General features: G+C 42.6%; 1 protein-coding gene across 1 annotated transcript in view; it reads right to left on the reverse strand.

Moving 5' to 3' along the window:
- The window catches only part of LOC138279109 (mucin-22-like), a 386,267-nt gene that overhangs the window by 138,024 nt on the left and 222,456 nt on the right, over window positions 1-25,787 (reverse strand). The window contains exons 23-24 of the mRNA XM_069219373.1: window positions 5,540-5,620; window positions 2,107-2,187 (exon numbers count right to left, since the gene is read on the reverse strand). Coding sequence (XP_069075474.1) covers window positions 2,107-2,187; window positions 5,540-5,620 — 162 coding nt within the window. The remainder of the gene's footprint in view (window positions 1-2,106; window positions 2,188-5,539; window positions 5,621-25,787) is intronic.

The raw sequence follows: 25,787 nt of genomic DNA on the forward strand, positions 1-25,787 counted from the left end.
AACCCCTGCTCTTTGAATAAATAAGGTAGTTTCTTCTTTCTTCAAAGGCAATAAGCCATCCAAGGAAAAGTTTTTTTAAATAGCCCTTGAAAACATACCAGTATAGTTGTTTCTCACTGAGGCACATCATTGTGATCCCTGCTAGTAATGCACAGGCGCCGGCACTTAATTGATGGCTTCAATTCCCTGTTGTCCAACGAAAGTCCTATACTAGTACTAAATGCTCAGCTTTAGTTGAGCAGAATTGTGTATATTTAGTACAATCTTTAAGTTAATAGACATGGGCCTTTTCATGAGGCGCGAGGCATGGCTAAAGTCTTTAACTTGAAAGGCATGAGCTAAACAAAGTAACTGACCAACTGCTCGATGACAAGACCTCTCTTCGATCCATCCTGGAAGAAATTGCTCAAGCAGTACAACTAAAACACAGACAGCCAAATGGAGGACCACCATCCAGAAGTAGTCATCTGAATCACAGAATCATAGCATTCCTTTTGGTTGTCCATTGCTTTCTAGTCCTGAAAGGAGAGACGTTCTTCTTCAAACTACATCACTACGTACTTCCTCTGTAGCAATTCCTTTGATGATGGCCTTAGTGATTGTACCTCATCTGCCTATAGACCAGACATTTTATTTCATATATTTCTACCTACGTTTCACACGTTTACAAATAAAACTTTAGCTTACTTTAAACGTCAAATGCTCCATTTAAGCCAGTTTTATAATAGCTAATCTATGGCATCGGATCCATTTGCCCATCCTAATTCGCATGAAGAAATCCAGCAAGGTGAAACTACATCTTCCAGTCTTTCTACAGGTCATTTATTTTTAAGAATGTCAGGTCTTTCTTTCTTGTTCTACATTTGTAATTTCAGTTAACCAGTTGCTTCATTTAATTGTAGTTCTCTGTGAAAACATATTTTGTTCTTACTTTAATTGTATAAATAAATATTAGACATGTTAAGCTGCGTAGACACCTGATAAATAACATGCTTAATGTTTCTGCCTCTGAAGTCCATTGTCTGGTGAATTGCTATATCAAAAGTTATTTTTTTCTTTTGTAATGCCCCTACAATTTCTGTAGTATATTTCAAATAAAATGACTTTTTAGGTTTTCTAAACTCTACCACACATCTCTTTCTAACACACCTCCCTTTTTAGGTTGAGCATAACAGCGCGGAAGCGCTGTTTTTTTCTATGCATTGTTATCTGTTTGTACTTTTATCCGCACCCCGCTCTCACGCCCATTACTATCGCTCATTCATGGGCTTGCCCTACAAAAATCTTTTGTTATCATTGGTAAATGTTACACGTTTGTCCCTCCTTGGGGCGCTTTGGTTACAGCCTTTGACATCGACCCATTAACATGGCTAATTGCACTTTTGCTGGTATGTTTGATTGCAAGGAAACTTGTTTTTCCTTTTTTGTGTCTCCTTCATGCTCATGGTGTGAGGCTTTGAATCGAGTCGCACCTGTGAAATTGAATTACGTTTCATTTTCAATATATGTGGCAAGAAAAGTCCAGTTAGTGGTTTACAATAATAACAGCTCTAACTCAAGCAAATGTGAGACCTATTGCTTTGCAAATGCTTGTTTTTAAATAGAGTCTGTTTTTCCTTAAAGAAAAGCAGGATGTATTTCAACAAAAAAATGAAAAGTTTTCTTTTAATTTTTTAAGAGTAAGCACTGGTCTGTGTACATTCTGCGTGCTCTGAAAAAATGTTGGTGCCCCCATTGACAAAGGGGAAGGGGTCCCCTGGGGGCCCCTTCCAATTTGTGCATTGTTTACTCCTAATAAAATTTTTTGGTAAAATGTGAATGTTTTGCAGCCGTATTCTCGGTCTCATAACATTCGCAAATACCAATGAGAGTGGGTATTTGGAATGGACACTCATCACACACCCCATCCTAACACGGAATCGCAAACCCTATTGTGCAAGTCAGTAAAAGGTTACTGATTCGCAAAATAGGGTTAGTACATGTAGAAAGGCTTTTTTAGCAGTAGAAAATAACCCAATATGTCATTTGTGACTGCTAAATTCTTTCATAGATGTTTCCCTCAGTTATCAATAAATCATTCAGCAGAAATAAAGACACAAAGTGTACCTGTTGTCTCAGAATGTGTGCTGCTTGTGGTAGTCGCAGGTGTTGTGGTGCCTGCGGTGGTTGCTGCTGTAGTGCTCATTCCTGTTAAAAACAGATACACAGATTGTCAGTGGTGCAAGTACTGATACTAATTACTGCTCCTTGTAACATTATAATTGTTGAAATAAGTAATAACGCCAATGAGGTAGACAAAAGCGAAACCTCCCAAGCCGACCCATGAAAGAGTAAGTCTCATGGGTGAGACAGGCACCTCTAAAGTGATATGTCAATACATTTTTTAATTTTGAATGTCATTAGGATACATAGACATTTGACTCTGTTTATGACACACACATCTAGGCGCATAGCTCCCCTCTTCAGGCCTTCACTGGTCATCTTGCTGTTGCTTAGCAACTGGTACTGATGGGGAGAAACTTTGCTCAGACAGTAGTAATGAGTAAAAATTAGAAAATAATGTAGTAATATTAGCATAAATCTGTTATGCTGCATAATTTGTCTTCTCTTGCTGTATAATTTAGTCAACCCTACCACACAATTTCATCAACCCAAGCTCCATCTTTCCAATAAACCCTTCCTTTAGTAAGGGAAGCTAATTTTAATATGATGACAGACCGTGACGTGACCCATTATTGAAGCCACTGTCAAGTCCTACCTCTAAAGTCCACATCTCCCTTTTAAATGATGAAGCCATTGAGCTCAGTGGTTAAATGTGAGGAACCCTTTTGACTCAATTGGGGGTGGTGGCCCACTTGTACATCTATAGCAAAATTACCATAAGCAGTTGGGTCCTAAACTTCTGTAAAATGTAGACATCCTAAGAGGAGATTAGAGACCGGACCCCGTTACCTCTGGTTCTTCTGGATAGCACCAGTGACTACATTGGATAGTTGATTTGTGCTTTGAAATATTTTGTGGCACCCCTTTAAATTTCTTAGGTACCGGACAGTCAGTAGCGTACATTTCTTCCATCCTTTCAAAGATTACTTGTTGATAGAGCCTTGCAACAAACAGTGCAGAAATTGCACACTTCAAAGTTGTGATGCTGTGGACTGTGGTATTCCAGGGTTTCAACCTGCTGAATAGGGTTAACCCACTGATCGCAAGAAAGATCTCAGTTCTGAGCTGTGCATTGTTGCAATTAGCAGTGTTTGACTGAAGTATTGTTTGACTGAAGTATTGTTTCCAGTCTTAACCTCATGAAAATCATGCAGAGAAACAGTGCAATTTGCAATACGTTTCGAATTATGATTGGTGCACAAATGGCTGTTTTCACCCAAATAGGGATTTGCAAAGTGTCTGAATGACCTGTGGATTTGTTGATGGTGAATCCCCTGCTCTTTGAATAAATAAGGTAGTATCTTCTTTCTTCAAAGGCAATAAGCCATCCAAGGAAAAGTTTTTTTAAATAGCCCTTGAAAACATACCAGCATAGTTGTTTCTCACTGAGGCACATCATTGTGATCCCTGCTAGTAATGCACAGGCGCTGGCACTTAATTGATGGCTTCAATTCCCTGTTGTCTAAACGAAAGTCCTATATTAGTACTAAATGCTCTGCTTTAGTTGAGCAGAATTGTGTATATTTAGTACACTTTTTAAGTTCATAGACATGGGCCTTTTCATGAGGCGCGAGGCATGGCTAAAGTCTTTTAACTTGAAAGGCATGAGCTAAACAAAGTAACTGACCAACTGCTCGATGACAAGACCTCTCTTCGATCCATCCTGGAAGAAATTGCTCAAGCAGTACAACTAAAACACAGACAGCCAAATGGAGGACCACCATCCAGAAGTAGTCATCTGAATCACAGAATCATAGCATTCCTTTTGGTTGTCCATTGCTTTCTAGTCCTGAAAGGAGAGACGTTCTTCTTCAAACTACATCACTACGTACTTCCTCTTTAGCAATTCCTTTGATGATGGCCTTAGTGATTGTACCTCAACTGCCTATAGACCAGACATTTTATTTCATATATTTCTACCTACGTTTCACACGTTTACAAATCAAACTTTAGCTTACTTTAAACGTCAAATGCTCCATTTACGCCAGTTTTATAATAGCTAATCTATGTCACCGGATCCATTTGCTCATCCTAATTTGCATGAAGAAATCCAGCAAGGTGAAACTCCATCTTCCAGTCTTTCTACAGGTAATTTATTTTTAAGAATGTCAGGTCTTTCTTTCTTGTTCTACATTTGTAAGTTCAGTTAACCAGTTGCTTCATTTAATTGTAGTTGTCTGTGAAAAAATATTTTGTTCTTACTTTAACTGTATACATAAATATTAGACATGTTAAGCTGTGTAGACACCTGATACATAACATGCTTAATGTTTCTGCCTCTGAAGTCCATTGTCTGGTGAATTGCTATATCAAAAGTAATTTTTTTCTTTTGTAATGCCCCTACAATTTCTGTAGTATATTTCAAATAAAATGACTTTTTAGGTTTTCTAAACTCTACCACACATCTCTTTCTAACCCACCTCCCTTTTTAGGTTGAGCATAACAGCGCGGAAGCGCAGCTTTTTTCTATGCGTTGTTATCTGTTTGTACTTTTATCCGCACCCCGCTCTCACGCCCATTACTATCGCTCATTCATGGGCTTGCCCTACAAAAATCCATTGTTATCATTGGTAAATGTTACACGTTTGTCCCTCCTTGGGGCGCTTTGGTTACAGCCTTTGACATCGACCCATTAACATGGCTAATTGCACTTTTGCACGTATGTTTGATTGCAAGGAAACTTGTTTTTCCTTTTTTGTGTCTCCTTCATACTCATGGTGTGAGGCTTTGAATCGTGTCGCACTTGTGAAATTGAATCACGTTTCATTTTCAATATATGTGGCAAGAAAAGTCCAGTTAGGGGTTTACAATAATAACAGCTCTAACTCAAGCAAATGTGAGACCTGTTGCTTTGCAAATGCTTGTTTTTAAATAGAGTCTGTTTTCCTTAAAGAAAAACAGGATGTATTTCAACAAAAAAATGAAAAGTTTTCTTTTCATTTTTTAAGAGTAGGCACTGGTCTGTGTACATTCTGCGTGCTCTGAAAAAATGTTGGTGCCCCCATTGACAAAGGGGAAGGGGTCCCCTGGGGGCCCCTTACAATTTGTGCATTGTTTACTCCTAATTAAAATTTTGGGTAAAATGTGAATGTTTTGCAGCCGTATTCTCGGTCTCATAAGATTCGCAAATACCAATGAGAGTGGGTATTTGGAATGAACACTCATCACACACCCCATCCTAATACGGAATCGCAAACCCTATAGTGCAAGCCAGTAAAAGGTTACTGATTCGCAAAATAGGGTTACTACATGTAGAAAGGCTTTTTTAGCAGTAGAAAATAACCCAATATGCCATTTGTGACTGCTAAATTCTTTCATAGATGTTTCCCTCAGTTATCAATAAATCATTCAGCAGAAATAAAGACACAAAGTGTACCTGTTGTCTCAGAATGTGTGCTGCTTGTGGTAGTCGCAGGTGTTGTGGTGCCTGCGGTGGTTGCTGCTGTAGTGCTCATTCCTGTTAAAAACAGATACACAGATTGTCAGTGGTGCAAGTACTGATACTAACTACCGCTTCTTGTAACATTATAATTGTTGAAATAAGTAATAACGCCAGTGAGGTAGACAAAAGGGAAACCTCCCAAGTCGACCCATGAAAGAGTAAGTCTCATGGGTGAGACAGGCACCTCTAAAGTGACACGTCAATACATTTTTGAATTTTGAATGTCATTAGGATACATAGACCTTTGACTCTGTTTATGACACACACATCTAGGCGCATAGCTCCCCTCTTCAGGCCTTCACTGGTCATCTTGCTGTTGCTTAGCAACTGGTACTGATGAGGAGAAACTTTGCTCAGACCGTGGTAATGAGTAAAAATGAGAAAATAATGTAGTAATACTAGCATAAATATGTTATGCTGCATAATTTGTCTTCTCTTGCTGTATAATTTAGTCAACCCTACCACACAATTTCATCAACCTATGCTCCATCTTTCCAATAAATCCTTCCTTTAGCAAGGGCAGCTATTTTTAATATGATGACAGACCGTGACGTAACCCATTCTTGAAGCCACTGTCAAGTCCTACCTCTAAAGTCCACATCTCCCTTTTAAATGATGAAGCCATTGAGCTCAGTGGTTAAATGTGAGGAACCCTTTTGACTCAATTGTGGGTGGTGGCCCACTAGTACATCTATAGCAAAATTACCATAAACAGTTGGGTCCTAAACTTCTGTAAAATGTAGACATCCTAAGAGGAGATTAGAGACCGGACCCCGTTACCTCTGGTTCTTCTGGATAGCACCAGTGACTACATTGGATAGTTGATTTGTGCTTTGAAATATTTAGTGGCACCCCTTTAAATTTCTTAGGTACCGGACAGTCAGTAGCTTACATTTCTTCCATCCTTTCAAAGATTACTTGTTGATAGAGCCTTGCAAAAAACAGTGCAGAAATTGCACACTTGAAAGTTGTGATGCTGTGGACTGTGACATTCCAGGGTTTCAACCTGCTGAATAGGGTTAACCCACTGATCGCAAGAAAGATCTCAGTTCTGAGCTGTGCATTGTTGCAATTAGCAGTGTTTGACTGAAGTATTATTTCCAGTCTTAACCTGGTGAAAATCATGCAGAGAAACTGTTCAATTTGCAATAAGTTTAGAATTATGATTGGAGCACAAATGGTTGTTTTCAACCAAATAGGGATTTGCAAAGTGTCTGAATGACCTGAGTATGTGTTGATGGTGAATCCCCTGCTCTTTGAATAAATAAGGTAGTATCTTCTTTCTTCAAAGGCAATAAGCCATCCAAGGGAAACTTTTTTAAATAGCCCTTGAAAACATACCAGTATAGTTGTTTCTCACTGAGGCACATCATTGTGATCCCTGCTAGTAATGCACAGACGCCGGCACTTAATTGATGGCTTCAATTCCCTGTTGTCCAACGAAAGTACTATACTAGTACTAAATGCTTAGCTTTATTTGAGCAGAATTGTGTATATTTAGTACAATTTTTAAGTTCATAGACATGGGCCTTTTCATGAGGCGCGAGGCATGGCTAAAGTCTTTTAACTTGAAAGGCATGAGCTAAACAAAGTAACTGACCAACTGCTCGATGACAAGACCTCTCTTCGATCCATCCTGGAAGAAATTGCTCAAGCAGTACAACTAAAACACAGACAGCCAAATGGAGGACCACCATCCAGAAGTAGTCATCTGAATCACAGAATCATAGCATTCCTTTTGGTTGTCCATTGCTTTCTAGTCCTGAAAGGAGAGACGTTCTTCTTCAAACTACATCACTACGTACTTCCTCTGTAGCAATTCCTTTGATGATGGCCTTAGTGATTGTACCTCATCTGCCTATAGACCAGACATTTTATTTCATATATTTCTATCTACGTTTCACACGTTTACAAATAAAACTTTAGCTTACTTTAAACGTCAAATGCTCCATTTAAGCGTTTTTTATAATAGCTAATCTATGTCACCGGATCCATTTGCACATCCTAATTCGCATGAAGAAATCCAGCAAGGTGAAACTACATCTTCCAGTCTTTCTACAGGTCATTTATTTTTAAGAATGCCAGGTATTTCTTTCTTGTTCTACATTTGTAAGTTCAGTTAACCAGTTGCTTCATTTAATTGTAGTTCTCTGTGAAAAAATATTTTGTTCATATTTAAATTTTATACATAAATATTAGACATGTTAAGCTGTGTAGACACCTGATACATAACATGCTTAATGTTTCTGCCTCTGAAGTCCATTGTCTGGGAATTGCTGTATCAAAAGTCATTTTGTTCTTTTGCAATGCCCCTACAATTTCTGTAGTATATTTCAAATAAAACGACTTTTTAGCTTTTCTAAACTCTACCACACATCTCTTTCTAACCCACCTCCCTTTTTAGGTTGAGGATAACAGCGTGGATGCGTTGCTTTTTTCTATGCGTTGTTATCTGTTTGTACTTTTAACCGCACTCCGCCCTCACGCCAATTACTATCGCTCGTTCATGGGCTTGCCCTACAAAAATCCTTTGTTATCATTGGTAAATGTTACACGTTTATCTCTCCTTGGGGAGCTTTGGTTACCGCCTTTGACATCTACCCATTAACATGGCTAATTGCACTTTTGCTGGTATGTTTGATTGCAAGCAAACTTGGTTTTCCTTTTTTGTGTCTCCTTCATGCTCATGGTGTGAGGCTTTGAATCGGGTCGCATGTGTGAAATTGAATTACGTTTCATTTTCAATATATGTGGCAAGAAAAGTCCAGTTAGGGGTTCACAATAATAACAGCTCTAACTCGAGCAAATGTGAGACCTATTGCATTGCAAATGCTTGTTTTTAAATAGACTCTGTTTTCCTTAAAGAAAAACGGGTTGTATTTCAACAAAAAAATGAAAAGTTTTCTTTTCATTTTTTAAGAGTAGGCACTGGTCTGTGTACATTCTGCGTGTTCTGAAAAAAATGTTGGTGCCCCCATTGACAAAGGGGAAGGGGTCCCCTGGGGGCACCTTCCAATTTGTGCGTTGTTTACTCCTAATTAAATTTTTGGGTAAAATGCGAATGTTTTGCAACCGTATTCTCGGTCTCATAACATTCGCAAATACCAATGAGAGTGGTTATTAGGAATGGACACTCATCACACACCCCATCCTAATACGGAATCGCAATCCCTATTTTGCAAGTCAGTAAAAGGTTGCTGATTCGCAAAATAGGGTTAGTACATGTAGAAAGGCTTTTTTAGCAGTAGAAAATAACTCAATATTCCATTTGTGACTGCTAAATTCTTTCAAAGATGTGTCCCTCAGTTACCAATAAATCATTCAGCAGAAATAAAGACACAAAGTATACCTGTTGTCTCAGAATGTGTGCTGCTTGTGGTAGTCGCAGGTGTTGTGGTGCCTGCGGTGGTTGCTGCTGTAGTCCTCATTCCTGTTAAAAACAGATACACAGATTGTCAGTGGTGCAAGTACTGATACTAACTACCCTTCCTTGTAACATTATAATTGTTGAAATAAGTAATAACGCCCATGAGGTAGACAAAAGTGAAACCTCCCAAACCGACCCATGAAAGAGTAAGTCTCATGGGTGAGACAGGCACCTCTAAAGTAACACGTCAATAAATGTTTAAATCTTGAATGTCAAGCATACATAGACATTTGACTCTGTTTATGACACACACCTCTAGGCGCATAGCTCCCCTCTTCAGGCCTTCAATGGTCATCTTGCTGTTGCTTAGCAACTAGTACTCATGAGGAGAAACTTTGCTCAGACAGTGGTAATGAGTAAAAATTAGAAAATAATGTAGTAACACTAGCATAAATATGTTATGACGCATAATTTGTCTTCTCTTGCTGTATAATTTAGTCAACCCTACCACACAATTTCATCAACCCATGCTCCATCTTTAAAATAAACCCTTCCTTTAGCAAGGGCAGCTATTTTTAATGTGATGACAGACCGTGAAGTAACCCATTCTTGAAGCCACTGTCAAGTCCTATCTCTAAAGTCTACATCTCTTTTTAAATGATGAAGCCATTGAGCTCAGCGGTTAAATGTGAGGAACCCTTTTGACTCAATTGTGGGTGGTGGCCCACTAGTACATCTACAGCAAAATTACCATAAACAGTTGGGTCCTAAACTTCTGTAAAATTTAGACATCCTAAGAGAAGATTAGAGACGGGACCCCGTTACCTCTGGTTCTTCTGGATAGCACCAGTGACTACATTGGATAGTTGATTTGTGCTTTCAAACATTTTGTGGCACCCCTTTAAATTTCTTAGCTACCGGACAGTCAGTAGCTTACAGTTCTTACATCCTTTCAAAGATTACTTGTTGATAGAGCCTTGCAAACAACAGTGCAGAAATTGCACACTTGAAAGTTGTGATGCTGTTGACTGTGGTATTCCATGGTTTCAACCTGCTGAATAGGTTTAACCCACTGATCGCAAGAAAGATCTCAGTTCTGAGCTGTGCATTGTTGCAATTAGCAGTGTTTGACTGAAGTATTGTTTCCAGTCTTAACCTGGTGAAAATCATACCGAGAAACAGTGCAATTTGCAATAAGTTTAGAATTATTATTGGGGCACAAATGGTTGTTTTCACCCAAATAGGGATTTGCAAAGTGTCTGAATGACCTGAATATTTGTTGATGGTGAATCCCCTGCTCTTTGAATAAATAAGGTAGTATCTTCTTTCTTCAAAGGCAATAAGCCATCCAAGGAAAACTTTTGTAAATAGCCCTTGAAAACAAACCAGTATAGTTGTTTCTCACTGAGGCACATCATTGTGATCCCTGCTAGTAATGCACAGGCGCCGGCACTTAATTGATGGCTTCAATTCCCTGTTGTCCAACGAAAGTCCTATACTAGTACTAAATGCTCAGCTTTAGATGAGCAGAATTGTGTACATTTATATTACAATTTTTAAGTTCATGGACATGGGCCTTTTCATGAGGCGTGAGGAATGGCTAAAGTCTTTTAACTTGAAAGTCATGAGCTAGACAAAGTAACTGACCAACTGCTCGATGACAAGACCTCTCTTCGATCCATCTTGGAAGAAATTGCTCAAGCAGTACAACTAAAACACAGACAGCCAAATGGAGGACCACCATCCAGAAGTAGTCATCTGAATCACAGAATCATAGCATTCCTTTTGGTTGTCCAGTGCTTTCTAGTCCTGAAAGGAGAGACGGTCTTCTTCAAACTACATCACTGCGTACTTCCTCTGCAGCAATTCCTTTGATGTTGGCCTTAGTGATTGTACCTCAACTGCCTATAGACCAGACATTTTATTTCATATATTTCTACCTACGTTTCACATGTTTAGAAATAAAACTTTAGCTTACTTTAAACGTCAAATGCTCCATTTAAGCCAGTTTTATAATAGCTAATCTTTGTCACCGGATCCATTTGTTCATCCTAATTCGCATGAAGAAATCCAGCAAGGTAAAACTACATCTTCCAGTCTTTCTACAGGTCATTTATTTTTAATAATGTCAGGACTTTATTTCTTGTTCTACATTTGTAAGTTCAGTTAACCAGTTGCTTCATTTAATTGTAGTTCTCTGTGAAAAAATATTTTGTTCTTATTTTAATTTTATACATAAATATTAGGCATGTTAAGCTGTGTAGACACGTGATACATAACATGCTTAATGTTTCTGCATCTGAAGTCCATTGTCTGGTGAATTGCTATATCAAAAGTTCTTTTTTTCTTTTGCAATGCCCCTACAATTTCTGTAGTACATTTCAAATAAAACAACTTTTTAGGTTTTCTAAAACTCTACCACACATCTCTTTCTAACCCACCACCCTTTTTAGGATGAGCATAATAGCGCAGAAGCGCTTCTTTTTTCTATGCGTTGTTATCTGTTTGTACTTTTATCCGCACCCCGCCCTCACGCCCATTACTATCGCTCGTTCATGGGCTTGCCCTACAAAAATCCTTTGTTATCATTGGTAAATGTTACACGTTTATCTCTCCTTCTGGTGCTTTGGTTACCGCCTTTGACATCGACCCATTAACATGGCTAATTGCACTTTTGCTGGTATGTTTGATTGCAAGCAAACTTGTTTTTCCTTTTTTGTGTCTCCTTCATGCTCATGGTGTGAGGCTTTGAATCGGGTCGCACGTGTGAAATTGAATTACGTTTCATTTTCAATATATGTGGCAAGAAAAGTCCAGTTAGGGGTTTACAATAATAACAGCTCTAACTCGAGCAAATGTGAGACCTATTGCATTGCAAATGCTTGTTTTTAATTAGAGTCTGTTTTCCTTAAAGAAAAACAGGATGTATTTCAACAAAAAAATGAAAAGTTTTCTTTTCATTTTTTAAGAGTAGGCACTGGTCTGTGTACATTCTGCGTGCTCTGAAAAAATGTTGGTGCCCCCATTGACAAAGGGGAAGGGGTCCCCTGGGGGCCCCTTCCAATTTGTGCATTGTTTACTCCTAATTAAAATTTTGGGTAAAATGCGAATGTTTTGCAACCGTATTCTAGGTCTCATAACATTCGCAAATACCAATGAGAGTGGTTATTAGGAATGGACACTCATCACACACCCCATCCTAATACGGAATCGCAAACCCTATTGTGCAAGTCAGTAAAAGGTTACCGATTCGCAAAATAGGGTTAGTACATGTAGAAAGCCTTTTTTAGCAGTAGAAAATAACCCAATATGCCATTTGTGACTGCTAAATTCTTTCATAGATGTGTCCCTCAGTTACCAATAAATCATTCAGCAGAAATAAAGACTCAAAGTGTACCTGTTGTCTCAGAATGTGTGCTGCTTGTGGTAGTCGCAGGTGTTGTGGTGCCTGCGGTGGTTGTTGCTGTAGTGCTCATTCCTGTTAAAAACAGATACACAGATTGTCAGTGGTGCAAGTACAAATACTAACTACCTCTCCTTGTAACATTATAATTGTTGAAATAAGTAATAACGCCCATGAGGTAGACAAAAGTGAAACCTCCCAAACCGACCCATGAAAGAGTAAGTCACATGGGTGAGACAGGCACCTCTAAAGTAACACGTCAATAAATGTTTAAATCTTGAATGTCATTAGCATACATAGACCTTTGACTCTGTTTATGACACACACATCTAGGCGCATTGCTCCCCTCTTCAGGCCTTCACTGGTCATCTTGCTGTTGCTTAGCAACTGGTACTGATGAGGAGAAACTTTGCTCAGACAGTGGTAATGAGTAAAAATGAGAAAATAATGTAGTAATACTAGCATAAATATGTTATGCTGCATAATTTGTCTTCTCTTGCTGTATAATTTAGTCAACCCTACCACACAATTTCATCAACCCATGCTCCATCTTTCCAATAAACCCTTCCTTTAGCATGGGCAGCTATTTTTAATATGATGACAGACCGTGACGTAACCCATTCTTGAAGCCACTGTCCAGTCCTATCTCTAAAGTCTACATCTCATTTTAAATGATGAAGCCATCGAGCTCAGCGGTTAAATGTGAGGAACCCTTTTGACTCAATTGTGGGTGGTGGCCCACTAGTACATCTATAGCAAAATTACCATAAACAGTTGGGTCCTAAACTTCTGTAAAATTTAGACATCCTAAGAGGAGATTAGAGACCGGACCCCGTTACCTCTGGTTCTTCTGGATAGCACCAGTGACTACATTGGATAGTTGACTTGTGCTTTCAAACATTTTGTGGCACCCCTTTAAATTTCTTATCTACCGGTAAGTAGCTTACATTTCTTCCATCCTTTCAAAGATTACTTGTTGATAGAGCCTTGCAAACAACAGTGCAGAAATTGCACACTTGAAAGTTGTGATGCTGTGGACTGTGGCATTCCAGGGTTTCAACCTGTTGAATAGGGTTAACCCACTGATCGCAAGAAAGATCTCAGTTCTGAGCTGTGCATTGTTGCAATTAGCAGTGTTTGACTGAAGTATTGTTTCCAGTCTTAACCTGGTGAAAATCATGCCGAGAAACAGTGCAATTTGCAATAAGTTTAGAATTATTATTGGGGCACAAATGGCTGTTTTCACCCAAATAGGGATTTGCAAAGTGTCTGAATGACCTGAGTATTTGTTGATGGTGAATCCCCTGCTCTTTGAATAAATAAGGTAGTATCTTCTTTCTTCAAAGGCAATAAGCCATCCAAGGAAAAGTTTTTTAAATAGCCCTTGAAAACAAACCAGTATAGTTGTTTCTCACTGAGGCACATCATTGTGATCCCTGCTAGTAATGCACAGACGCCGGCACTTAATTGATGGCTTCAATTCCCTGTTGTCCAACGAAAGTCCTATACTAGTACTAAATGCTCATCTTTAGTTGAGCAGAATTGTGTATATTTAGTACAATTTTTAAGTTCGTGGACATGGGCCTTTTCATGAGGCGTGAGGCATGGCTAAAGTCTTTTAACTTGAAAGTCATGAGCTAGACAAAGTAACTGACCAACTGCTCGATGACAAGACCTCTCTTCGATCCACCCTGGAAGAAATTGCTCAAGCAGTACAACCAAAACACAGACAGCCAAATGGAGGACCACCATCCAGAAGTACTCATCTCAATCACAAAATCATAGCATTCCTTTTGGTTGTCCAGTGCTTTCTAGTCCTTAAAGGAGAGACATTCTTCTTCAAACTACATCACTACGTACTTCCTCTGTAGCAATTCCTTTGATGATGGCCTTAGTGATTGTACCTCAACTGCCTTTAGACCAGACATTTTATTTCATATATTTCTACCTATGTTTCACACGTTTACAAATAAAACTTTGGCTTACTTTAAACGTCAAATGCTCCATTTAATCGAGTTTTATAATAGGTAATCTATGTCACCGGATCCATTTGCTCATCCTAATTCGCAGGAAGAAATCCAGCAAGGTGAAACTACATCTTCCAGTCTTTCTACAGGTCATTTATTTTTAAGAATGTCAGGTCTTTCTTTCTTGTTCTACATTTGTAAGTTCAGTTAACCAGTTGCTTCATTTAATTGTAGTTCTCTGTGAAAAAATATTTTGTTCTTATTTTAATTTTATACATAAATATTAGACATGTTAAGCTGTGTAGACACCTGATACATAACATGCTTAATGTTTCTGCATCTGAAGTCCATTGTCTGGTGAATTGCTATATCAAAAGTTCTTTTTTTCTTTTGCAATGCCCCTACAATTTCTGTAGTACATTTCAAATAAAACAACTTTTTAGGTTTTCTAAAACTCTACCACACATCTCTTTCTAACCCACCACCCTTTTTAGGATGAGCATAATAGCGCAGAAGCGCTTCTTTTTTCTATGCGTTGTTATCTGTTTGTACTTTTATCCGCACCCCGCCCTCACGCCCATTACTATCGCTCGTTCATGGGCTTGCCCTACAAAAATCCTTTGTTATCATTGGTAAATGTTACACGTTTATCTCTCCTTCTGGTGCTTTGGTTACCGCCTTTGACATCGACCCATTAACATGGCTAATTGCACTTTTGCTGGTATGTTTGATTGCAAGCAAACTTGTTTTTCCTTTTTTGTGTCTCCTTCATGCTCATGGTGTGAGGCTTTGAATCGGGTCGCACGTGTGAAATTGAATTACGTTTCATTTTCAATATATGTGGCAAGAAAAGTCCAGTTAGGGGTTTACAATAATAACAGCTCTAACTCGAGCAAATGTGAGACCTATTGCATTGCAAATGCTTGTTTTTAATTAGAGTCTGTTTTCCTTAAAGAAAAACAGGATGTATTTCAACAAAAAAATGAAAAGTTTTCTTTTCATTTTTTAAGAGTAGGCACTGGTCTGTGTACATTCTGCGTGCTCTGAAAAAATGTTGGTGCCCCCATTGACAAAGGGGAAGGGGTCCCCTGGGGGCCCCTTCCAATTTGTGCATTGTTTACTCCTAATTAAAATTTTGGGTAAAATGCGAATGTTTTGCAACCGTATTCTAGGTCTCATAACATTCGCAAATACCAATGAGAGTGGTTATTAGGAATGGACACTCATCACACACCCCATACTAATACGGAATCGCAAACCCTATTGTGCAAGTCAGTAAAAGGTTACCGATTCGCAAAATAGGGTTAGTACATGTAGAAAGCCTTTTTTAGCAGTAGAAAATAACCCAATATGCCATTTGTGACTGCTAAATTCTTTCATAGATGTGTCCCTCAGTTACCAATAAATCATTCAGCAGAAATAAAGACTCAAAGTGTACCTGTTGTCTCAGAATGTGTGCTGCTTGTGGTAGTCGCAGGTGTTGTGGTGCCTGCGGTGGTTGCTGCTGTAGTGCTCATTCCTGTTAAAAACAGATACACAGATTGTCAGTGGTGCAAGTACCAATACTAACTACCTCTCCTTGTAACATTATAATTGTTGAAATAAGTAATAACGCCCATGAGGTAGACAAAAGTGAAACCTCCCAAACCGACCCATGAAAGAATAAGTCTGATGGGTGAGACAGGCACCTCTAAAATAACACGTCAATACATTTTTAAATCTTGAATGTCATTAGGATACATAGACCTTTGACTCTGTTTATGACATACACCTCTAGGCACATAGCTCCCCTCTTCAGGCCTTCACTGGTCATCTTGCTGTTGCTTAGCAACTAGTACTCATGAGGAGAAACTTTGCTCAGACAGTGGTAATGAGTAAAAATGAGAAAATAATGTAGTAACACTAGCATAAATATGTTATGAAGCATAATTTGTCTTCTCTTGCTGTATAATTTAGTCAACCCTACCACACAATTTCATCAACCCATGCTCCATCTTTCCAATAAACCCTTCCTTTAGCAAGGGCAGCTATTTTTAATATGATGACAGACCGCGAAGTAACCCATTCTTGAAGCCACTGTCAACTCCTACCTCTAAAGTCTACATCTCATTTTAAATGATGAAGCCATTGAGCTCAGCGGTTAAATGTGAGGAACCCTTTTGACTCAATTGTGGGTGGTGGCCCACTAGTACATCTATAGCAAAATTACCATAAACAGTTGGGTCCTAAACTTCTGTAAAATTTAGACATCCTAAGAGGAGATTAGAGACCGGACCCCGTTACCTCTGGTTCTTCTGGATAGCACCAGTGACTACATTGAATAGTTGATTTGTGCTTCGAAACATTTTGTGGCACCCCTTTAAATTTCTTAGCTACCGGTCAGTAGCTTACATTTCTTACATCCTTTCAAAGATTACTTGTTGATAGAGCCTTGCAAACAACAGTGCAGAAATTGCACACTTGAAAGTTGTGATGCTGTGGACTGTGGTATTCCAGGGTTTCAACCTGCTGAATAGGGTTAACCCACTGATCGCAAGAAAGATCTCAGTTCTGAGCTGTGCATTGTTGCAATTAGCAGTGTTTGACTGAAGTATTATTTCCAGTCTTAACCTGGTGAAAATCATGCAGAGAAACAGTGCAATTTGCAATAAGTTCAGAATTATGATTGGTGCACAAATGGTTGTTTTCACCCAAATAGGGATTTGCAAAGTGTCTGAATGACCTGAGTATTTGTTGATGGTGAATCTTCTTTCTTCAAAGGCAATAAGCCATCCAAGGAAAAGTTTTTTAACAGCTTCTGTGCCTTGGACGAGATGATCTCGTCCAAGGCTACAGTTCCCCTGTGCCTTGGACGAGATCATCTCGTCCTAGGCACAGGGGAACTTGGGGGCGCGCTAGCGCGCCCCCCCCATGCACCCCCCTTCCCCCCCCAGGCGGGGATGGAAGGGGAAGACCTTCCACCCCCGCCCCCCCACGGCAATCCGATGACGTCAGCGCATCTAGTGTTGCCGGCGCGCTGGAAGCCATTTGCTTCCAGCGCGTCTTCGGAGCAGGAGCTCAAAGGTGAGTCCTCTCCGTTTTTGGGGGGCGGGGGGGTTTAGAAAACAGACACGGTGGGAAAGGAAAGGGTTTTTCCTTTCCCCCTGTGTCTGTTTTCTCAAGATTCCTGCTCCACGATCGCGGCCCCTGGAATCTCCACTAGCCACCAGGGATTTTCTTTGTGCCTAAATTTGGGGGCGACCCCTTGGGCAAGGGTCGCCCCCCCCGGGGGCAATTTTTATTTGGATTTCGCCCCCCCCTGGGGGCAGATCTGCCGATTTTTCGGCGGATCTGCCCCCAGGGGGGGGCGAAAACCACTAGACACCAGGGATATCTTTTTTTATGTGTGTTTTTGGGGGCGACCCCTTGGGCAAGGGTCACCCCCCCCGGGGGCAATTTTTATTTGTATTTCGCCCCCCCCCCCGGGGCAGATCGGCCTTTTTTCGGCGGATCTGCCCCCAGGGGGGGGGGGGGCGAAAACCACTAGACACCAGGGATATCTTTGTTTATGTGTGTTTTTGGGGGCGACCCCTTGGGCAAGGGTCACCCCCCCGGGGGCAATTTTTATTTGTATTTCGCCCCCCCCCCCCCCTGGGGCAGATCGGCCTTTTTTCGGCGGATCTGCCCCCAGTGGGGGGGGGGGGCGAAAACCACTAGACACCAGGGATATCTTTGTTTATGTGTGTTTTTGGGGGCGACCCCTTGGGCAAGGGTTGCCCCCCCCGGGGGCAATTTTTATTTGTATTTTGCCCCCCCGGGGGCAGATCAGCCAATTTTTGGGCTGATCTGCCCCCGGGGGGGGGGGGGCGAAAACCACTAGACACCAGGGATTTGGTTTTTATTGTTTATTTTGGGGGCAACTCCTGTGGCAAGGGTCGCTCCCCTGGGGAGCTTTTTTTTTCTGTTTCGGCCCCCCCCCGATGGCAGACCAGCCATTTTTTGGACGATCTGGCCCCGGGGGGGGGGAGGTGGAAGCACACTAGGTGCCAGGGATTGTGTTTGGTGTGTGTTTGGGGCACCCCTTGGGCAACGGTCGCCCCTCCTAAGGTGGGGAAAATTTGTATTGCCCATCTCTGCCCGTAATTTTGTAGGGCCATCTGCCCCCAAGGAGGGCAGAGACCACCAATACGGCAGGGATTTTTTTGTTTTGTGTTGTGCTGGGGGTGCCCCCTTGGGGAAGGGTCGCCCCCTGAAAGGGGGCACAGAGGTGTTGCCCATTTCTGCCCCCCTTGGGGTCAGATTGGCCAATTCTTTTACGCCCATCTACCCCGAGGGGGGAAGGATCCACTTAGGTACCAGGGACAACTTCTAAGTTCTTGGTGGTGGGGTGTTTGTCAACTGGCAAAGTATTTGTATTTGTGATTATAACAATTTATTTCTTCTTTTTATTCTAGTTCAACGCTTTTGCTTCCTTTGCTGTGGATCTTTGCGGTTTTGGCAGTAGTTGTCCTGTGGTTTGCATAGTTGCATGTTTTAGGTAAGTGAACATAATTTACTCCAAAGGAGTATTGTTGACATGTTTGTAGGTGGTGTACTAAATGCAGTATTGTGTGTTTGACATTGTCCTTAGATTTGAGCACAGTGGTGTTTGTGTTGTCATATGTCTAAATTGCTTTTTTCTTTTTTCTTTTTAGTGGGATATCATTGGTGATTGCAGAGTAGTTGCTTGGTGAGTAGCTATTTCAGGCAACTGTGTGGTATAGTTTTTTGTAGTACATAACTCTTTGTGATAAAGCTACACTTTGTTTATTACTTATTTTAGTGCTAGTTGTTGTTGGCAATCCTTTTGTTGTTAGGATCATGGCTAGCCGCAAAGTGACCGCTCAGCAGGTTGTTCGCATGCTCTTTGAGTCGTCTTCAGACCATGATTACGACACTGACTCTGCATCTGAGGCAGAGGAGGAAGCAGGAGATTCTGGAAGTGAGTTTTCTGTCCGAGAGTATTCTTCTGATGAGGAAGCTACTCTCAGTGCAGATGAAGGGCCTGTGTTAGAGGAGGACATTGATGTGCCAAGAGTGCATCAGCCTGGGGCTGCAGGGTTTCCCATTGGAAGACCTGACACCTGGATTGCCCCAAACATGGAGCAGCCACAGTTACCTGCATTTACTGGTCTCCCAGGGTGTAGAGTTAATACGGAAAACTTTCTGCCTGTCCATTTCTTTCACTTGTTTATGGACGATGTATTTTTGGAAGAGATTGTGGAGCAGACAAATGTGTATGCAGAGCAATATTTGCGGGACAACGCTGCCAGACTTAAGCCTCAGTCTAGAGCTACTCATTGGCTTCCCACATATCTGGAAGAGATGAAAAGGTTTTTAGGTTTGACTTTTTTGATGGGGTTGATCAGGAAGCCGTCACTGGCTTCTTATTGGTCTACTAGTCCCTTGATGGCAACTGCTATATTTCCTGCAACTATGACACGTAATCGGTATTTGCTTCTTCTTCATATGCTGCATTTTGTAGACAATGCTTTAGCCTTGCCACGAGATCACCCTGATTGTGACCGCCTTTTTAAGATTAGGCCTGTCCTTGATCATTTTGTGGATCGGTTTTCAGAGGTCTATGTCCCAGGCAAAGAGATAAGTGTGGACGAGTCTTTGGTCCTTTTCAAGGGGCGTTTAGTTTTTAAGCAGTACATTCCTAGTAAGAGGGCACGGTATGGGATTAAATTGTATCTGCTGTCAGAAAGCAGTACAGGATATGTGTATAATTTCCGGGTCTACACTGGTAGGGATTCCAGTATTGACCCTCCTGGTTGTCCGGCCACTTTTGGAGTTAGCGAAAAAATTGTGTGGGAACTTGCTGGACGGCTGTTTAACAAAGGTCACCATTTGTACGTAGATAATTTCTACACTGGAGTGCAGTTGTTCAAGCAGTTGTTTAGGGTGGACACTGTTGCTTGTGGCACAATCCGTTCTAACCGGAAAGGCTATCCAAGGGAGCTTGTCTGTAAAAAACTTGAGAGGGGACAGTGCAGTGCCTTGCGGAATAATGAGCTGCTAGCTCTGAAATTTTCAGACAGGAGGGATGTGTACATGCTATCGACCATCCATGATGAGAGTACTTCCCCTGTGGCTGTTTAGGGTCAGGTTGCGGAAGTGCGCACACCTGGGTGCATTTTGGACTACAATAGGCACATGGGTGGTGTTGATAGAGTAGATCAGAGGTTAGAACCTTACACTGCTCTTCGTAAGTCATATGTGTGGTATAAAAAGTTGGCCCTACATTTATTTCATTTGGCAACTTTTAATGCCTTTATTGTATACAAGGATTGTTCACCCGAGTCAAGGATGACATTTGTTAAATTTCAGGAGTCGGTGATAGAAAGCCTTATTGTGGTGGAACCGGCAAGAGTTCCTAGAGTAGAAGTGGTGGAGGATGTGGCTAGATTGAAAGATCAGCACTTTCCAGATCACATTCCTCCCACTCCCAAAAAATACATGCCCACAAAGAAATGTAGAGTATGTGCCCGGAGATTAATCCGGAGGGAGAGCCGGATGTACTGCCCTGAATGCCCTTCAAAGCCTGGGCTGTGTGTTCCCGGCTGTTACAGAAGTTACCATACCCAAAAAAAATTCTGGGAAATACCTTGAGCGTAAGCTGTCTGTTTTATATTTTCATATGTTTCACGGTTGGCATCTGTTGTGTATTTAGTTAGAGCTTTTGTGTTTGTAGTTTTGTGCTTATTTTATAATTAGTAGTTTCTTTGTTGTTTATAAATAAAAAAAAGTGATTGCGGTGTGCGTGGGGTGGCGCTTGGCTGGCGGTGTGCGTGGGGTGGCGCTTGGCTGGCGGTGTGCGTGGGGTGGCGCTTGGCTGGCAGTGTGCGCGGGGTGGCGCTTGGCTGGCGGTGTGCGTGGGGTGGCGCTTGGCTGGTGGTGTGCTTGGGGTGGTGCTTGGCTGGCGGTGTGCGTGGGATGGCGCTTGGCTGGCGGTGTGCTTGGGGTGGCGCTTGGCTGGCGGTGTGCGTGGGGTGGCGCTTGGCTGGCGGTGTGCTTGGGGTGGCGCTTGGCTGGCGGTGTGCGTGGGGTGGCGCTTGGCTGGCGGTGTGCTTGGGGTGGCGCTTGGCTGGCGGTGTGCGTGGGGTGGCGCTTGGCTGGCGGTGCCAGCCGAACGGCAGTCCACACTCCCATCAGCTGGTGTGATTCTTGTATCAGGCATGTGGGCGTATGTAAGTGATGGGCCCTTGAGTGGCGCGGTCTGTCGATGTGAGTGTTGTAATGTGCTGGGCCCGTGGCTGGCGGTGTGAATGGTCTTGTGCGTGTCATGTATGAAAGGAGTGTGAATGGCCTGTAAAGCGGTTGGTGCCTTGTCGCGGCTTTACAGCTCACGAGCTGTGAGTCATTGGTTCACTTTTTTGCCTTTCAGTTATTAGCAGTGCATTTCATTTTTGTGAAATCTCTTGTTAATAAAATTTGATCCACTGAACCATCACTCACCCTCGTGCCAAATCCAACCAGTATGTGTTGTAAAAAAAGACAAAACCTGCTCCGCTGTAATCAGGCGTCGCAGCACACCTGTGACACGCTAGGTGCCTCGGGTGGGACCCGGATGATGAAGCATGCCACCAACTTGGTTGGTGGGTGAGGGGTCTTCTTCACATAACCTAAGTGTGTTTCTTTTCACAATTTTAGTGTTTGGCACATCACGGACGTATGTGCACACATGAAAGTGATATATTCCAAAAATGCCTGTGTTTGGGGGGGGAGGGCCCACCTATGTTTTTGGTCCAGGGTGCGGCTGTCATGTAGGGAAACCTACAAAACCCAGACATTTTTTAAAAATAGGCACCCCAAGGAGTCCAGGGAGGTGTGGCTTGCGTGGCTCCCCCAACTTTCCCTTCTATCCCTTCAGGTTTTGGGCCTTATTCTGTTGCAGGCACCTGGCCCACCCACACAAGTGAGGTATCATTTTTATCGGGAGACTTGGGGGAACGCTGGGTGGAAGGAAATTTGTGGCTCCTCTCAGATTCCAGAACTTTTTGTCACCGAAATGTGAGGAAAACTTGTTTTTTTTGCCAAATTTTGAGGTTTGCAAAGGATTCTGGGTAACAGAACCTGGTCCGAGCCCCGCAAGTCACCCCTCCTTAGATTCCTCTAGGTCTCTAGTTTTCAGAAATGCATAGGTTTGATAGGTGTCCCTAGGTGGCGGCTGAGCTAGAGGCCAAAATCTACAGGTAGGCACTTCGCAAAAAACATCTCTGTTTTTTCCCAAAATTTAGGATGTGTCCACGTTGCGCTTTGGGGTGTTTCCTGTCGCCGGCGCTAGGCCTACCAACGCAAGTGAGGTATCATTTTTATCGGGAGACTTGGGGGAACGCTGGGTGGAAGGAAATTTGTAGCTCCTCTCAGATTCCAGAACTTTCTGCCACAGAAATATGAGGGACATGTGTTTTTTTAGCCAAATTTTGAGGTTTGCAAAGGATTCTGGGTAACAGAACCTGGTCCGAGCCCCGCAAGTCACCCCTCCTTGGATTCCCCTAGGTCTCTAGTTTTCAGAAATGCACAGGTTTGGTAGGTTTCCCTAGGTGCCGGCTGAGCTAGAGGCCAAAATCTCCAGGTAGGCACTTCGCAAAAAACACCTCTGTTTTTTCCCAAAATTTAGGATGTGTCCACGTTGCGCTTTGGGGTGTTTCCTGTCGCCGGCGCTAGGCCTACCCACGCAAGTGAGGTATAATTTTTATCGGGAGACTTGGGGGAACGCTGGGTAGAAGGAAATTTGTAGCTCCTCTCAGATTCCAGAACTTTCTGCCACAGAAATGTGAGGGACATGTGTTTTTTTGGCCAAATTTTGAGGTTTGCAAAGGATTCTGGGTAACAGAACCTGGTCCGAGCCCCGCAAGTCACCCCTCCTTGGATTCCCCTAGGTCTCTAGTTTTCAGAAATGCATAGGTTTGGTAGGTGTCCCTAGGTGCCGGCTGAGCTAGAGGCCAAAATCTACAGGTAGGCACTTCGCAAAAAACACCTCTGTTTTTTCCCAAAATTTAGGATGTGTCCACGTTGCGCTTTGGGGTGTTTCCTGTCGCCGGCGCTAGGCCTACCCACGCAAGTGAGGTATCATTTTTATCGGGAGACTTGGGGGAACGCTGGGTGGAAGGAAATTTGTAGCTCCTCTCAGATTCCAGAACTTTCTGCCACAGAAATGTGAGGGACATGTGTTTTTTTAGCCAAATTTTGAGGTTTGCAAAGGATTCTGGGTAACAGAACCTGGTCCGAGCCCCGCAAGTCACCCCTCCTTGGATTCCCCTAGGTCTCTAGTTTTCAGAAATGCACAGGTTTGGTAGGTTTCCCTAGGTGCCGGCTGAGCTAGAGGCCAAAATCTCCAGATAGGCACTTCGCAAAAAACACCTCTGTTTTTTCCCAAAATTTAGGATGTGTCCACGTTGCGCTTTGGGGTGTTTCCTGTCGCCGGCGCTAGGCCTACCCACGCAAGTGAGGTATCATTTTTATCGGGAGACTTGGGGGAACGCTGGGTGGAAGGAAATTTGTAGCTCCTCTCAGATTCCAGAACTTTCTGCCACAGAAATGTGAGGGACATGTGTTTTTTTGGCCAAATTTTGAGGTTTGCAAAGGATTCTGGGTAACAGAACCTGGTCCGAGCCCCGTAAGTCACCCCTCCTTGGATTCCCCTAGGTCTCTAGTTTTCAGAAATGCACAGGTTTGGTAGGTTTCCCTAGGTGCCGGCTGAGCTAGAGGCCAAAATCTACAGGTAGGCACTTCGCAAAAAACACCTCTGTTTTTTCCCAAAATTTAGGATGTGTCCACGTTGCGCTTTGGGGTGTTTCCTGTCGCCGGCGCTAGGCCTACCCACGCAAGTGAGGTATCATTTTTATCGGGAGACTTGGGGGAACGCTGGGTGGAAGGAAATTTGTAGCTCCTCTCAGATTCCAGAACTTTCTGCCACAGAAATGTGAGGGACATGTGTTTTTTTAGCCAACTTTTGAGGTTTGCAAAGGATTCTGGGTAACAGAACCTGGTCCGAGCCCCGCAAGTCAGCCCTCCTTGGATTCCCCTAGGTCTCTAGTTTTCAGAAATGCACAGGTTTATTGGTTTCCCTAGGTGCCGGCTGAGCTAGAGGCCAAAATCTACAGGTAGGCACTTCGCAAAAAACCCCTCTGTTTTTTTCCAAAATTTAGGATGTGTCCACGTTGCGCTTTGGGGCGTTTCCTGTCGCCGGCGCTAGGCCTACCCACGTAAGTGAGGTATCATTTTTATCTGGAGACTTGGGGGAACGCTGGGTGGAAAGAAATTTGTAGCTCCTCTCAGATTCCAGAACTTTCTGCCACAGAAATGTGAGGGACATGTGTTTTTTTGGCCAAATTTTGAGGTTTGCAAAGGATTCTGGGTAACAGAACCTGGTCCGAGCCCCGCAAGTCACCCCTCCTTGGATTCCTCTAGGTCTCTAGTTTTCAGAAATGCACAGGTTTGGTAGGTTTCCCTAGGTGCCGGCTGAGCTAGAGGCCAAAATCTACAGGTAGGCACTTCGCAAAAAACACCTCTGTTTTTTCCCAAAATGTAGGATGTGTCCACGTTGCGCTTTGGGGTGTTTCCTGTCGCCGGCGCTAGGCCTACCCATGCAAGTGAGGTATCATTTTTATCTGGAGACTTGGGGGAACGCTGGGTGGAAGGAAATTTGTGGCTCCTCTCAGATTCCAGAACTTTCTGTCACCGAAATGTGAGGAAAACTTGTTTTTTTAGCCAAATTTTGAGGTTTGCAAAGGATTCTGGGTAACAGAACCTGGTCCGAGCCCCGCAAGTCAGCCCTCCTTGGATTCCCCTAGGTCTCTAGTTTTCAGAAATGCACAGGTTTATTGGTTTCCCTAGGTGCCGGCTGAGCTAGAGGCCAAAATCTACAGGTAGGCACTTCGCAAAAAAACCCTCTGTTTTTTTCCAAAATTTAGGATGTGTCCACGTTGCGCTTTGGGGCGTTTCCTGTCGCCGGCGCTAGGCCTACCCACGTAAGTGAGGTATCATTTTTATCGGGAGACTTGGGGGAACGCTGGGTGGAAGGAAATTTGTAGCTCCTCTCAGATTCCAGAACCTTCTGCCACAGAAATGTGAGGGACATGTGTTTTTTTGGCCAAATTTTGAGGTTTGCAAAGGATTCTGGGTAACAGAACCTGGTCCGAGCCCCGCAAGTCACCCCTCCTTGGATTCCCCTAGGTCTCTAGTTTTCAGAAATGCACAGGTTTGGTAGGTTTCCCTAGGTGCCGGCTGAGCTAGAGGCCAAAATCTACAGGTAGGCACTTCGCAAAAAACACCTCTGTTTTTTCCCAAAATTTAGGATGTGTCCACGTTGCGCTTTGGGGTGTTTCCTGTCGCCGGCGCTAGGCCTACCCACGCAAGTGAGGTATCATTTTTATCTGGAGACTTGGGGGAGCGCTGGGTGGAAGGAAATTTGTGGCT

The sequence above is a fragment of the Pleurodeles waltl genome, chromosome 2_2, assembly GCF_031143425.1.
Source record: "Pleurodeles waltl isolate 20211129_DDA chromosome 2_2, aPleWal1.hap1.20221129, whole genome shotgun sequence".
NCBI lineage: Eukaryota > Metazoa > Chordata > Amphibia > Caudata > Salamandridae > Pleurodeles > Pleurodeles waltl.